General features: G+C 35.6%; 1 protein-coding gene and 1 pseudogene across 2 annotated transcripts; both read right to left on the reverse strand.

The window, feature by feature from the left end:
- Positions 1-8061: 8061 nt before the first annotated feature.
- On the reverse strand, positions 8062-8892 carry LOC147519360 (uncharacterized). Its single transcript, XM_086594121.1, has one exon. It carries the CDS (start codon positions 8890-8892, stop codon positions 8062-8064), a length of 831 nt encoding a protein of 276 aa, XP_086450247.1.
- Positions 8893-10075: 1183 nt separating this feature from the next.
- Positions 10076-13668, reverse strand: LOC147519361 (uncharacterized; annotated as a pseudogene). Its single transcript, XR_015212179.1, has 5 exons — positions 12985-13668; positions 12645-12906; positions 11522-11658; positions 10543-10791; positions 10076-10296 (listed from the first exon to the last, which is right to left on the reverse strand). The product of XR_015212179.1 is annotated as an uncharacterized LOC147519361 (transcript).
- Positions 13669-17496: the final 3828 nt, after the last annotated feature.

Below are 17496 nucleotides of genomic sequence, written 5' to 3' on the forward strand. Positions count from 1 at the left end.
GTGTCATACATTTATGACTCATAAACGTTTCACTATATCAATGCATGTCAAATACATTATTGCACTAAGCCACAATATTTAGAAATGTCTCCGAATATATCTCATAACCATTTTCATTCTTTCACGTGCCAATATATTATTGCACTAAGCCACAATCCCAGAGGCAAATATTCACCAATCATATACTACCTCATAGTAGCATCTCACATATATAATAATGGAGTGTTTATACATTTATTTCTCCCAAACATATATATATATATATATATATATATATATATATATATATATATATATATATATATATATCCCAACATATTATATAATGTCACAATATCAACGTCAATTCTTAATTAGATAATGACCACCAAATTTATACAAGCTTCCACAAAGCATTTTAGCATTTGATTTGTCCATACAATTTTACAACATATAATGCAAAGACAATTAAACGATCCACCCATCCAGTCCACAATCAAAGCCCAATATATATAAAGCTTTACACACTACTCACGTCAAATCTTAATTCGATAATGACAAAACAACGTTATATGATGTTCGACAATATTTTATTATTATATTTGTCCATATTCTTAAATATGTGAAAAACGGAAAAAGTCAACATGCCAAAGTCAAAGGTCAACGGTCAAAGTCAAAGTCTACACGTCATGGTCAAAGTCAAACTGGCATGGTCAAAGTCAAACTGGCATTTCCATGTTCGACAAGTTTAAAGTCATAGCCATGGTTCATGGCTAAGGTCAATGTGCATGGCTCATAGGCTCATGACTTTTGAAACGATTCGGACCCAACTAGCCGAGCCCAAACCTTAGAACCAGAAAGTCTAAAAGTTGAAAGACCCATGTAGATCTATTTTAAGTCCTATGGACTGGCCCCAAGCAATATTAGAAACGGGCCCCAAAAACTTTAGACTGAACTGGCCCAAAACTCCACTGAGTTCGGCCCGAAAAATCTTTAAATTAAACTGGTCCACAAAACAATCTAAGTTCCGCCCCAAGACTTAAAACCAAACCGCCTAACAACTAAACAAGCTAAGGCCCAAGCCTCAAGCCCAAGCCTCAAGAGAAACCGACCTGTGCCCAAACCAGTGCCCAAGTCGTCATCTTCTCCATCGGGCTCCTCCTCCTCCACCAAAACCGCCACCCAAAAATCGCCACCACTCTCCTCTTTATCATATCGATTTGACTCCCCATAACAAACCCAACAAAGATTAATGAAAACAAAACCCAAATCGTCCCAATCCCAACATCACCAAAACTAGATCCGGAAGAAATTCCCACCACCATTAATGGCTTCCCTTCGAGCTTTGATTGACCCACCCAAATTCGACCTTCCATCATACATCAACAACCAAACCCATACAAAAAACACAATCAAAACCAACTAAACAACCACAAAGTTTTAAAGGAAAATTCTTTCGTCACGCCATTAATGCTTGTTTCAAGCTCTTACCCTTCACTCGATAGCCCACTACCACCATACATCAAACCCCCAACTCACAATACCAAATAATAGTTCAAACTACAAAAACGCCCCACCCCAGTATAACAGTATCGACCCTTGGATCCGACCGCCATTGATGCGGATTCCAAGCTTCGACAAAGACCTTACCGGTCAATACCTCATATCCAACACTCCACCACAGCCACCTAACCTCATTCAATCAACCAATCCACAACAAGCCTCAACCCCGTTTAATACAATCGACACCAAGTGTATAACCAAAAATAAAATACAAAAGCGATTACAAATCGTCAGGTAACCATTGTTTATATACGGGACCATTGTTTTGTGTGGCGAGCGGGGCTCATCCATTAACAGCCCAAATCAACCTTCGACGGTTCAATCTCAAATATTCGAGTTCAACAGATTTTAAAACAGGTTTTAATAACGATAGTTTTACCAATGACGGAATGAATATTAATTAATAATAATTAACATATTTCGTGAGATAGAAACTAATCTACTCACTGTATTAAAACCCGACAAATCCTCCTAGTCCAAGCCGTCGCTCCTAACGCTCCACTCGAACGAGCTTCAAGCTCTGCCTCCATTTTAATATATTTTATTTTTTATGAACCCTATTTTCTAGAAAAATGTGTTTATATACTTGGGTCCAAAACCCCAAGCCCAACATCGACTCGGCCCAAAAATCAGGCCCACGTATCCCGAGTCCAATCCGACCGAATTTTGAAAATAAATAAATAATTAATTAATAAATAGAAAAATCGATTTTAAAAATACTGAGCGTTACCGCCCATTAGTAGGGTCTCTATTTTATTCATTTAATCAATGGGCTAAAGCCCAATTCGCAATATCATGGATCAATGTATGAGGGCCCATTAACTCATGTGTCTAAGGTGAACCTTAGCCACATGGCTTGCCACTAATGTACATTGATTTATGTCCGTGATTCATTTCTTATCAAAGATATAATTATCGGTTAATGAGCTATATTCTATCACAATTACTCAAGCAACAAGATTACTTGAGCTACAAGGACTCTCTACTCTACCTATATAAATACCAAACTATTTTTCATAAGGAACTACGTTGAAACTTGATCCCTAGAGAATAGATCTTGGGTACGCAGGCAGCCATTATTTGGTTCAGTTTCATCTCCCCCAACATCAAATTTCTCTGTTTCTTAGTGTGTTCGTCACCATTGCTCTCGTTGTGTTGAAGCAGTTTACTGCCGAAACACACATTGTTCTAGATAATAGGGTTTTTAGAGAATAAAAGATAATAAAAATGGAGGCAGAGATAGAAACTTCGTTTGGTTGGAGGGTGGAGCTAACGATTCGGATTAGGAGGATTCGTGAAGCTTGGGATTAATGTGAGTATATTAGTTTTTTTATTTCACGTATAATTTTACTGTTCAAAGTTTTCGTTCATTTTTCTGTTATTATCATTCGTCCTGTCGTTGTTAAAATTCGTTAAACTGCCTCTTGAAACTCGGTTGAAACTCTGGAAATTTGATGTTGAACTGTCGAAAGCTTGATTTGGGCCCGTTAATGGCGGCGCGAGCCCAAACAAACATTGGTCGTGTACATGGTTTAAAGATGTCATACTGTGTTGTTGAGTTAGTAAATTTTGGATTGGTAGTTGAACTGTCGAAGCTTCGAGGAGCGTTAATGGCGGCACAAGACAGAGAGATCGTTTCTGTTACCTTTTTAAACTTGTATTGGGCTAAATATATGGTGTTAGTTGGATATAATAGTGGTTGTTGGATGGAATACGGTGGTTGGGATATCGATTTGGGCTTGTTGGTTTACTGGGCGGATGGAAGCTTTGAATAATTGTGTTAATGGCGCCGGTGGTTGGGCTGTTTTTGGGTTTAATTGGAGTGTGGGGCCTTTACCTAGACTAGTTTATAGTTGATTGTAGTGTGTGGGGCTGTCGAATGAGGGCTGTCAAAGCTCGGACAGGAGCATTAATGGTGGCGCGAATTCGAGATTTAGTTTTGAAAAAAAATATATTGAATGATGGGTGGTTTTTGCTTTTGTTAAAGTTATTGGGTTTTGATTTGGGTCAAAACCGACTTGATGAAGAGGAGAGTTGGTGGCTGGCACGATTTGGTGGCTGGTGGTGGAGGAGGTTGCTGTAGCTGGTGAGGAAGAAGAACTGTTGACCGGCTGGGCTTGGCCTTTGGGCCAAAGCTTTTAGTTTTATTAGATGGGCCGGTTTATTTGGTTTAGTTTGGGCCCAGTTTAGGTTAAGTTGTTTGGGCTAAAACTAATTGGTTTTCTTTGGGCCGAACCAAGTTAAGTTTTGAGCAGGTTCTCTTTGTTTTGTTTTGGGCTGAAATCTAGTAGTGTGTTGGGCTAGTTCCAGTTTAAGTTATGGACCAGTTTTGGTTTAGTTTGGGCCCAGTTTAGGTTAAGTTGTTTGGGCTAAAACTAATTGTTTTTCTTTGGACCAGTTTCAAGTTAGTTTTGGGGCCGGTCCATATAACTTAAAATAGATCTAATTGGGTCTTTAAATGTTTAGACTTTCGGGTTCTAAGGTTTAGGCTTGGCCAGTTGGGTCTGAACCATTACCTTAGTCATGAGCCCATGAGCCATGCATTATCGACCTTAAATTTTATGAACCATGGCTACGACCCTGAACTTGTTGAACATGGAAACGACAGTTTGACTTTGACAATGATGTGTTTGACTTTGACAATGATGTGTTTGACTTTGACAATGACCGTTGACCGTTGACTTTGACCGTTGACTGTGGAATGTTGACTTTTTTTTCTAGTTTTTCACATATTTGATTTTATGAACAATTGTAATAATAAAATATTATCGAAAATTGTATAACCTTGTTTGTCATTATCTAATTAAGATTTGACGTAAGTAGTGTGTAAAGCATATAAATATTGGTACGTAACAAGAAGAGAATTCTGATAATAAGAATTAGATATATATGTTTTTATGAGTATTAAACTACATACGGACTTAGATTCATGGACTTTAGATTTTTGGGATTTGATTGTGGACTGTGGACTGTTTACTTGTGCTACATTTTATGTTGTAAATTGTATGGACAAATCAAATGTTAAAATGTTGTGGAAGCTTGTATAAATTTGGTTGTCATTATCTAAGAAAGATTTGATGTTGATATTGTGTATATTTTTTGACACGACGTGAGAGATAGAAACTTTAGGAGATATAATATTCCTAAAACACTATAAAAATGTTATGCGATACGTTTAAAGCAATTGTGACATTATATAATATGTTAGGATATATATATTAAATGCAATAGTTTTGGAGAAATAAATGTATAAACACTCCATTATTTTATCTGTGAGATGCTACTAGGAGGTAGTAGAGTATTTGTAGATATTTCCTACGGGAGTGTGGCGTAGTGCAATAATATATTGGCACGGAAAGAATGAAAGTGGTTTATGAGATATAATTGAGATATTTCTAAATATTGTGGCTTAGTGCAATAAGGTATTTGACCTGCACGTGATATGGTGGAATTATTATGAGTCATAAATGTATGACACTTGAATAAATTACGTAACGAAAATCCTAGAACCTAGCTACCACAACTCATGTGATTTGGCCCTTCCGCGTTTAGATGAATCTGAATGGCCCTTTGGGCTTAAAGTTATTTGATTGGCCTTTCTCGGCGTTTCAAGAAATCTGAATGGCCCTTCCGGGCGAATGGTGGTGGCTGATTATTCCGTTCGCAAAATTAGAACGAGATCGCTGCGATATTTTATGCCGAATAATGGCGGTACTTACATAATGACTTTCGTGTGAGGGTTACCCTGTGCGGCATCCCACTCGGGGTAGTTACGCACGGCGGTTCATTATGTAAGGGAGGCATGTGGATGTACATGTTCGGCGTCAAAGCGATTGTAGTAGCCGTGGAAACTAGGTAAGACATAGATACGACGTGATTTTAGGGACACGCAAAGAAAGCCTTAATTAATATAATTATGGTAATATGTTGGTTAATGATATATCTTTAGATAGATGATTGTATATGGTTTTGCAGAATGGGTCAAACTAATTACTCGTCGCGGAGACGACCCATCCGTAATTGAACATAAAATGCGATGCATTATATAATATGCTTGGTTGGTTATTTGTTTAGTTCGAACCTAAAAAGCCTCGATAGAGGAACTACATGCCTTATTTATTATGAGTATAGTTTGTTATGTGGTTAGTGAGAAGTTAAAGCCTCCGGTGGAGAAACTACCCGCCTTAATTATTGTACTTAAGGATGTTGTATTAGTTGTTAGAAGTTAAAAGGCCTCGGTGGAGGAACTAACGGCCTTATGGATTATGTGGTATATATATGTATAATTATATGTTGTATTTTAGGGCTACTCACACCAAAGATTTTTATAATGTCAACCCGATTTGCATGTTTGTTTATCGGGTGTTCATTAAATGAACATAGTTGATAAGTCTTGACAGGTTTAGTGTTGAAAAAGGTTTGTCAGCGCTTGTGGTTTTAAGCGTTAAGCGTCGCATTTCAAGATAGGTTTTGTTTTCACTGAGGTGATATAGATTTTCAGTCTAGACAATGTTTTACGTATTTTCATTTGTAATTTTAATTAAAGAGTTATGGAAAGGAGAGTTGTAACCTAATCTTATTTGTGAATTTTTGTAATGAATACGACTTTTGTTTAATTGAAATTTGTATTGGTTTTAATTATCCGCATATTTAAACTGTTTATGGGTTTTTGGGAGTTGAGAGTGCGTCACACCGCGAAGATCGAAGAGTCGGGAACAAATAATGTTTTTTCCGAATTCTGTCGAAATTCAGGGTGTGACACTCTCCATAGATCTACCTTCTCACCTGAACCCAAAATCCATTGAGCCCCCGCGAAGAAACTTGAGTGCAAAGCCCACTTAATTCCTGGCCATATAGTAGACTTTGCATAGTAGTTTATCAACTCCCCGTCTCTAGTAAAGAACTTCTTTCTCATGAAAACAGAATAATCATCATCATTAAACCTTATATGCCAAGCTAATTTCATTAACAAAGCTAGATTTAACTCCTTCAATCTTCTGATACCGAGACCACCCTCTTTCTGAGGTTTGCAAACTTTTTCCCACGAGGTTGTCACTAGTCTTTTCGTAGCTGGATTGCCCATCCAAAGAAAATTCCTTAACAGTTCTTCAGCTTCTTTTATAATGCTTACAGGCCACTTGTAGACTCTTATGTTGTACAACGGAATACTAGACAGGACCGACTTTATGAGAACACTCCTCCCTTGAAAGGATAGTAATTTTCCTCTCCAATTCAACCCGTAATCCTCTTTTTGATCTTGTCTAGCAGGGGAGTTAACACAACTCTAATAACCTTACCTTTTATCAACGACACTCCCAAATATTTCTCGGGTAAAGCTCCCACTTGAATATTCAAAATCTATTGCGTTGCAAGTGATGCCTTCTTTCCATATTCATACCCCCAACAAACATCCTATTATTCTTGTTCATCATTTGACCTGACGAAACTTGATATCTCTCCATAAGATCAGCTATGTTGGACACACTTCTAGAATCCCCTTTGCTAAACATAATGACATCATCTGCATATAGAAGGTGAGTAGGGCTAGCAGTCCCTTTAACCACTGTAAGAGGTTTAGATAAGCATGCCGCCCTCAATGTGTTGAGACCCCTGCTCAAAGAGTCCTCTACTAGCTCAAACAACAGCGGGAAAAGAAGATCCCCCTGCCTTAAACCTCTTTTTGGTGTTATGAACCCAATAGGACCTCCATTCAACAAAATAGACAACCTAGCTGTGCTAAGGAGAGCCAGAATTAGCCTATTCCATTTTTCTAAAAAACCAAATCTTTTCAAAACCTCAAACAAGAAATCCCAACTCAACGTGTCATAAGCCTGAGTTATGTCCACCTTGATGGCTATACTCCCACCATATCTCTTCTAATCCAGCTCATTTATCATTTCCGATGCAAAACCAATACTAGATTGAGAGTTTACGCCTTTGATAAATCCACTTTGTTCTTCGAAACCAGGTCATCGATGATAGTATTGAGCCTTTGTTGCATAATTTTGGAGAAGATCTTGATCAGAAAGTTACTCATACATATAGGTATGTACTAAGATAACTTAGAAGCACACCTATCTTTTGGAACCAAAGTAATGAAACTCGCATTGCCACCATTGGGTATGATACCTTCCCTGGAAAAAAAAATGACCGCATTACAAACATCATACTTGATCAAATCCCAGCAATGAACATAGAAGTGGCCATTGTATCCATTGGGGCCTGGAGAGCTGGTAGCCTTCATGTCATTCACTGTTGTCCAAATTTCACACTCTGTGGGAATTGCACACAACATCATATTGCCTGCATCTGCTACTTTGTGTGGGATCAAATTCAGTAGCTCTTCATCCATATTCACCTCCTTATACAAGAACTTGTCGGTATAATATTGGACAATGTAATGGGAGATATCGGCTTGACTATGTAGTAGGACATTATCTTCAGTTTGCAATTCCAGTATTAGAGACTTATTTGACATATTCTGTGAAAATAAGTCGAATTATTGTCGTTACCATTCAACTAAGAATCTTTGCTCATCATCTTCCAAAAAGTACTTCTATTCTTTCTGGCCAGCAGCAGAGCCTCTTCCTTTTCTTCCATTTCAGTTTTGCATCGGTCATTTGTAGGGTCATTGTCGGCCTCAGCTTGTGCCAATGCAAAAACTGCTTGGGCTTTATTCACAACTTGCTCAATGTTACCAAAAACAGATAAGTTCCAGGTTTTGAGTGACTCCTTTAACATTCGAAGCTTCTTATTCATACGGAAAATGGGGGAGCCCTCGACATAAGGCGGCCAGGAACACTTAATGAAATCTTTGAACTCTTTATGACTAGTCCATGCTTGGTTGAATCTGAATGGTACATTGTGCGGTCCAGGAATGTGAGCCACTGCCCCCAGTAATGGAGCATGGTCAGACCCCTCTCTAGAACCCACCTTATACCTCCAACCACCAAATTTTTGAATCCACGCCTGATTATAGAATACTCTATCAAGCCTAGCAAGAATCCTCCCTGAGCCATGCTGGTTATTACACCATGTATACTTGAGACCCACACGATCACTAAGCTGCAAATCACAGTTATTGTACCAATTTAAAAACTCTAGCATCGAAGACCTTCTAGGAGGCAGACCCTTTTTCTCATCATTATGTAAGACAACATTGAAATCCCCTAACACTACCCAAGGTAGATTAGGCTGGATAAACATCGGGTTCAATGATAGTAACTGCAAACATGTTGAGAACTGGAAACAAGGAGTGAAGGTGGTAAGATCTACAAGTATACTGGACGATCTTATTGTACTAGAACTAGAATTATACTTTGTTTTGTACTTTCCGAATCCTTCAAACATTTGTAATATTGTCCCCTTTGCTAGTCTATATATAGATTGATGATCAAACCAACTTGTACTATGAGTTGGTTATTGGTTATTACCAGTACAAGCAAGAACAAAGTTAGTGCTCCCAAACTAGCTAGCCCTTAACGAACTTTATTTACTCAGCATCGCAAGCCTTCTGAATTTTCTTTAGTACTCTCTCCATCTTATTGCGCAATGCCCTCGAGGACGATAAAGCCTTATAACTCCCCAGCACTCGAACAATCAGTTTCCAGTGATCAACGTGTGGAAAAGACGTTAGTCATACTTGTTATAGTCGTAGCTTTTGTCTTCTATGCCATTGTGTTGTCTATAAAATATATACGCTATAGACGTTGGAGAATAAATAATCCAGATATGGTTACAGGAATGTGGACCCCGAGAACTTTACCGATTTCCAGATGGAGTAACTTTACTCGTCGTCAGGATCGGCAAGCCAGAATCAATCGATCCGAGTTAGTAATAGAGTTATTACAAAATTCTCAATTAAGTGGTTCTCTTTCCAACACAGTACCTGATCCATCAGCCGAGTGTGCAATTTGTTTGGATATTTTGACAGAAGAGAAGTGGACTCTTCAGAATGCCAACACAAATTTCATAAGCAATGTATTTGTAGTTGGGTGAGAAATTCTTGTGGAAGAACATGTCCAATTTGTCGAAGTAAGCTTGTTAATATTTGAGTTTTATGTAATCACGAAATTGAGATGTAATCACAAAGTTGACTAGTTGAGAACCTTTAACCTTTAGGCAGTATGATCAGTTAGTTGTTTACTTGTTTTGATTTTGTGTTAAATGTTGACGTCTTTTAATGGAAATTTCTTTTACTTATGCTAAATCATACACCCGTTAAGCTTAGAAAGTAACTTCTGAAATTTTTTGATGGTAAGACGGTAAGACCTTAACTTATGCTTCTCGTCTTTATTCTCTATGTATATTCGAATTAATATACAACCTATGTTAGCCCATTTGCTGCAAAACTGGATTCTGTGAATCAATAATCCTGAAATACGCTTTAATCGCATAACATGTTATGGCTATTTCAAAAGCTTGATACATATATCCAAATTTAAACTTTATCGAGAGAGATATAAAAAATTCAGCAAAAAGCATAGAAGCTTTGGACGTGAGGAAACCATTGTAAAGAAAACACCTTTAATTTGGCTGTCTGTTATTTCCAGAACGTATTTATTGTCCTTCTTATAACACAACACAGACAATGCTGAAGCTGAACACAATATCTTGGACATGAGCAAGGGCAATGCTACTCTTACAACTCTTCCTTGGACGATCGCCACTTGGCTTCTCAATATAAGAAGCATAATCTTTAATTATCGACTCGTATATCTCAACTCCTTTCAAGTACTCAGCTTTATTAAGAAACTGCAATACAATGAAAAGTTGTAATTGGATTAGAAGTTTGGAACCTTCTATGTGCTTTCTTTCAACACAGGAGCAATATTTATTATGTGGAATACAGCGAACAGTTACAAAGAGATTAGTATTCCACAAGTGTTGCCATATAACTACAGCCCAACCACTGTGGAACTCCTAAATGAGACACTATCATAAACTCATTGGAATTTGGATGAACAGAAAGGGAGGAAAGTAGTCTAGTTGAAAATTTACCTCATTGTGGTCATGGAGCAGAACGGGGGTGTTTGCCATTGGAGAGAAGCCAATTGCTGGTAATCCACGTTCTCTGAAATAGCGAGCATCAGTTGAAGCTGGAAAAACCTCTGGCTTATCAAGTTTTCTGTTTGCTTTCTTTACAGCCTCCTCTAACAATACCCACCATGGGTTGGACATATCAGCAGCAGTGAGAGCTGGTTTCTCAGACTTATCATGTACAGAACCTTTCTGCTTGAACTGCCCAAGCTACAACCATTGTTAGATGCTTATATTACTTAGCAAATGAAGAACCACTAAAAGCATAACTGAAGCCAGTTTTTTTGGTGCATACCCCCACAGAATAATAGTCATACATGTCCACATGGTTGTTCAAAATTAAGCAGACAAGGAAATTTATATCAATCTATGCCATAAAACTGCAGACTTGAGATCCACTCTGGATATAACATCCTTCTGTAAATTTATATCAATCTTTTACCATTGACAATGCAGTTCAAGACTTCCAGTGACAGAATTTCCATGACTTGTACTATGCTGTTTAAGTTTCCTCTTTTTGCAAATATATATGCTTTCTTTGTATAGGAGCAGAAACTTCGAAAAGTAACAGACAAAGAGTATTATCGATGCCAACCTTTATAGCAACTAAGTATTTGGTATCTTACTTCTTATTTTTCTAAGAATACCAAGTATTTGTTACATGAGAAATGAGATGCACCCATTCAGGGAATAGAATTTATGTATCAAAACCAAAAAAAAAAAAAAAAAGTTCATGAGATACTACAATTTAAAACAGAAACAAGTAGTTCCCATTTTGTAATTTCATGTTTGTTTGTACTCTTTTGGCCAACAATTCTAATATTTTGTTTTAAAAAATTAGTGACCAGCGAACACTACCGTAATAATAATAATAGTAATAATAGCTAGTACTTGAATTTATAACTGGATATATGTCAACAAATTTTACTTGCTTTCATACCTGAAATGTCATATTGCGTGAAGAAGGTGCCCATTCTTCAGCAATCCTTTTCTCAATGATTCTGGATCGGCTGTTGGTGGAACCCGGATATCAAAACCTGCCTCGGCTTCAGATGGCTGCAGATTCATGACAAACCCCTGATGGAAACAGAGGCCCAAAAAAGTATTAGTAAGAAGCATTACCTGTGAGAAAAAAAAAACACAAACAAAAACGCCGGACATCTTTGCGGTAATACACTTTCCAAATCCTATTGGGAAATGAAGAACTTCTCTTCTTTTACCAAATCGTAGGAGCCTCTATGGCTGTTGGAAGAAAATCTATCTATACATCCTATAATATTCTGATTAACCTGTTGGCATGAGATTACGGTAATGGTGATAGAAGTGATATTGTTAATTGGGAGTTACACTGAAAGACCAAAATAATGGTGAAGCTTATGGAAACTTTTCCTACCTGGCAGAATCTAATGCACTATAACTTAATCTAACACCGCATGGTAAGGTTGCAAGAAAGAGTTAAAAGCTAAGGATGACAATTGGAGAAATTTCAATCCACCAATGGTGGCAAAGAAGGCTCTGCCCATGGGGTATAACGTTATTGTGTTATTTTTGGTTCCTTTTAGTTCTGATGGAACACAAATTTCTTACAACGAAATTTACTGCATTTCGAGCAGCAAATACCCTTTTTTAATGTTCTAAAGAGTATATACATCTGTGTTACCCTAACTGTGCAGATGATATTTATGCCACTTTGTAACAATGATATTATTGCTGATTTGTTTTGGTTAAAAATATTACAACCTTACTATACCTTACTGGTCCAACTTAAATTCCATAATGTCATATTGTCATCTTTGTATATAAAGTTCATTCCAAGTTTATTGTCATTACTTCGAAAACTCTGGACGCATTTGTTTTTTTTTTTTAATTCTTGTTCCTCACAAAGAAACACTTCAACTAAAGTTCTACAACTTCAGCCGGTTTGAAAAATGTAAACTGTCTACAACTCTAGCCATTCAATTGAAAGCTAAACTATACATAAACTTATCTTAAACTATTCAAAACAAATACCCTATGTTTCTATCAACTTGAACAAACATCACGAAACAACAACAGTAACTTACAGTTGGAGATGGCGTCCCGCTTTCAAAAAAGACCATATTGACCGAAACAACTTCCCCTCAGCTTTCAAACCCGCCTTCACCAAATCAAACTGCGACGCTTCTAAACCTCCTTACACTCTCGATGCTCTTCAACAAATTCTCCATTGCACTATTGTCAAAAGCTTCGCCCCATGTCCAGGAGCTCCACTAGCCTTAATTACAAGCCACCACGGACACCTCTCCCCATAGAACACCCTATAATTCTCATTCGGCGAAGCCAAACCTATAGCAGACAACAGCAGTTATTTAATAACATTTAAACACGTATCATTTTTTTTTTTTGGCGTAAAACAAATACTACCTTCATCAAGAACAATGCCAACATTCATCTTCTCAAAAACCTCCGACTGGGCAAACTTTTCAGCCCCATCATGACCACCAATCTCCTCATCAGGAACAAAAGACACATAAACAGTCCTAACAGGCTCAAACCCTCTATCCTTCAATGCGCGAATGGCTTCAAGATACTGTAACCCAACACACTTCATATCCTGCGAACCCCTCGCGTAAATATGGCCAACTTCATCTATATGAGCATTAAAAGGAGGATGGGTCCATTTATGTTGCTCAACAGGCACAACATCAGTATGTGAGTTTAAAAGAATGGAAGGGAGTTTAGGGTATTTTCCTATCCATTTGAGTAGAATGACTGGTTTACCCTTGACAAACTCTATTGTTTGGGATTCTAAGTTTAAGGCTTTGGATTGTGAGAGTATGAAATTTGTTGCCGAAGTGTAGTCAGGGTTTGGTTGTGCTGTGTTTATTTGTAAGTAGTGTTGGAATCTTGATATTATTTCTGATGACTGGGATGTTGACAAAACAAGTGTGAGTGAGATGAGTTGGATGAGTGAGTAGATTGAGTTTTTGGGTTTGTACACTTTTTCCATTTTTAGTTGGAGTGTGTTTGTTTTGTTTCAGTTGGAGAGAACTTGTCGAGGTGAAGCCTCGATACTGGAGGGTGTGACGTAATTAAAGGGAATTTACACTTCAGAGTACGTAATTTTTTTTAATTATTTTCATTATTTAGTTATTATACCTCTCCGTATAATTCTAAACACCTCCTTCATATTTCATTATTTAATAATAATATTACCACACCCAATATAATTGTAAGCACATCTGTTATATTTCATTATTTAGTTATATATCCCCATATTGTGAACTACCTCAATCCTATTTATTCTCTACACCATATTTGCAAAACAGTGACAAATCAACTCAAATGATCAACGTCAAATGTGTAGTTTTGATTTTCCTCATTCTTGATGCAGGCAGCTTAACATAGATTTGAAAAATAATATCGACAAAGTATCATTTTAACCTTACAAGAATTGGTGTGGGCCAGTGTTGGCCCTGAAGCAAAGCAACCCAATCCGTTGGTTTGGGCCACCAAAACCAAAACAAAAAACAGGAACCCACTATTATAGACACAAAACAATAAACTTTATAATAAAGAGTTCAGTTAGTTGCCACTTATTTATAACAAAAAAAAAAATCCATATTTAAGAGAACACTTGTTGAGTTGTTCTCGTAAATCTGTATAACATACTTTTTGAAGATACAATTTAAAAAATATATATAATTGTTCACATCACTCGCAAAAAAAAATATTAAAAAATAATCACTTTTCCATAAAATAATAATAATAATAGTGTTATTACTAATATTTATTGTGGAACCCAAAACCACTCATACATGTGTTCGAATCATACATTTTTTTCCCCGCTTCCATATATCATGTTATTGAGAATTTACACAACGAAAAATATATATAATATTCTTAATTATTGCATATATATAGTTATTTGAAAGTTTTATTTTAAGACGTAACTAGAAACACATTATTAATTGGAATGTTTTCCAAAGAACTAATTTGAACATCACTTAAAGGTAACCCAACAACCGTGATGGATGAATTAGAATGGTAAAATCAATGTTAGTAGATTAACAACACTTGCTAAGTTGTTCTTGTAGGTCTCAGATAACATACTTTTGAAGATCTGATTTTAAAAATAAGATAACTGTTTACATCACTTTCATAAAAAATATGTTAAAAATTAATCACTTTTCCATAATAAAATAATAATAATAATAATGTTATTACTAACATTTATTATGGAACCTAAAACCACTCATATGTGTTTGAATCATACATATTTTTTTTTCCCCGGCTCCATATATTAGGTTATTGAGAATTTACACATTGAAAAAATATATATAACATTCTTTTCACCTGCCTTTACTTGTCATTAACCAAAAAGAAATAAAGAAAAAAAAAGAAGAAGAATATCTTCCAATTTATGAAATATATATCAAATAAATATGAATGAATATATAGCTATCTTCAATTTGTTAATGTTTGGTTATGAATTTATTTGTAGTAACTGTTCTTGTAGGTTTTGTATAACATACTTTTTGAAGACATGATTTTAAAAATAAGGTAACTATTCACATCAATCAAAAAAAAATATGTTAAAAATGATAAACTTTTCAAAATAAAATAAAATAATAATAATAATAATAATAATGTTATTACTAACATTTATTATGGAACCCAAAACCACTTTCGTGTATGTGTTGAATCATACATATTTTATTCCCCGCTTCCATATATTAGACATTCTTTTCACCTGCTTTTACTTATCATTAACCAAAAAGAAATAAGGAAAAAAACAAAGAAGAATATCTTCCAATTTATGAAATATATATCAAATAAATATGAATGAATATATAGCTAGCTTCAATTTGTTAATGTTCGGTTATGAATTTATTTGTAGTAAAGAAATTGAAAATCTACCACAATGAGCATTTGAATCTATATATATGATACACGACGATTATATATTTTTTTTTGCTTTTTTTGTGTCTCAAGTCTAAGTGATAATCAAGTGAGACAGAAACAAACCAATTTATTGATGTAATTTTATGACTTGAAATCCCCAACTATGACCTCCATTATCAACAAGAATTAAATGTATAATGTATTATCACTTTTTTTTTTTTTTTGCAATTTTGGTAATGTACTTTTTTGTGCCGTTTTAATTCACTACATGTGCTTTGATTTTTTCTCTTGTTTAGCGACTATGAGGCTTGTAAATTGGATTTATTTGAAAATTTGAACTTCGTGTTGAGGACTCATAAACATATATATTAGATTTATGTATTTATTGGGTAAACCAACTATAAAAACCTAGACATGAGATAGGTTTCCCCACCTATAAAAATACATAGTTTAATAAAAAAAGCATTAGTAAAATGAAAAATTCTGAAAGTCAAGATGTGTGAAATTGGGGGAGACAACGGAACAATTAGGTTTGTTATTTTTTAATTTCACAGTCAAGTGTATGTCATTTCACATTCAATTCACAGTCAAAGTATTTGATGGTAATGTAAAAATACACTTTTTTTTTTTTTTTTTTACAATTTAGATAGTGTACTTTTTTGTGTGTGCCATTACTTCACTACATTGTGCTTTGATTTTTCTCTCATTTTACTTGAGGGACTATGAGCCTTGTAAATTGGATTTATTTGGAAATTTGAACTTCGTGTTGAGGATTCATAAACATATATATTTGGATGCATTTATTAGGTAAACTAGCTATAAATACCTAGACATGAGATAGGTTCCCCCCCTCTAAAAATACATAGTTTAATAAAAAAAAACATAATAAAAATGAAAAATGGCGAAAGTCAAGATGTGTGAAATTCAAAGAGATAACAAATAATTAGGTTTGTTATTTTTTTTAATTTCAAAGTGTGTGTCATTTCACAGTCAAAGTATTTGATGGTAATGTCAAATTCAAGTGCCCCCAATATAATGTGTGCAGCTTCTCGCATGAAGAAAAAACCCCAACAACATCATGTTTTCTCCTTATATTATTAGTACCACCACCTAATGAAATGAAGGATACATTGTGTCCTCACGTTTATATCAGCATCGTTGGCTAAAATTGAATCATAACCCCGATTACAAAAACCTAATTGTACATTGTATTGTAATTGTACAAAATAAAAAAAATAAATTAAATTACAATAACTAAACTGCAAAAAAGTGCATAATATGTTGTACATTATGCTCATTAAGTGGAGCTCAAATATCAATAAGCTTGCTTGGACAAATTGGACATGCTTCTCCATTTTCTCACCCACAATTAACTACAAAATACATTGTGTGAAAAGTGTGTGTGAGCATCATGAAGACTCCACTTGTCTTGAGTCAAAATTCAAAATATATCCAAAACAAATTGCACTCTGCTGCTTACGATGGGTTCACGTGCAGGATCCGTGATATACAATTGACATTCTTTCGAACCACCCTTTACTTTCGGTGGAAACCCTTTTCAATAAAACCCTAAACACACATCTCTTTTCTCCTTTCTCTCTCCTCCCTCTCTCTCTCTCTCTCTCTCTCTACCACCTTCCGTTGTCAAGGTATTAATTACTTTTCTACCATATTATACTTAAAACACTTATAATAATAATTAGTTTAACTACATATGGGGCAGGAAAAGCAGATAAAGAAGGGTATAATAGGAATGGAGTTAAACGAAATTATAGTAACATTCTGCGGGGAAGATAATAAGATGGAAGAAGAAGAAGAAGAAAAGAAGAAGAGGAATACACTACATTTTTTTTTTGTGCGTATTTCACTACATTTGTGCTTTGATTTTGCTCTCATTTAATGACTATGAGCCTTGTAGAATTGGATTTATTTGAAAATTTGAACTTCGTGTTGATGATTCATAAAAACACATATACTTAGATGGATGTATTTATTAGGTAAACCAACTATAAAAACCAAGACATGAGATAG

This window comes from Coptis chinensis, chromosome 2 (assembly GCF_015680905.1).
Source record: "Coptis chinensis isolate HL-2020 chromosome 2, ASM1568090v1, whole genome shotgun sequence".
Lineage (NCBI taxonomy): Eukaryota > Viridiplantae > Streptophyta > Magnoliopsida > Ranunculales > Ranunculaceae > Coptis > Coptis chinensis.

Excerpts from the sequence above, each read along its gene's own strand:
- LOC147519360 (XM_086594121.1), bottom strand. The coding sequence starts at position 8,892 with ATGTTTGAAGGATTCGGAAAGTACAAAACAAAGTATAATTCTAGTTCT.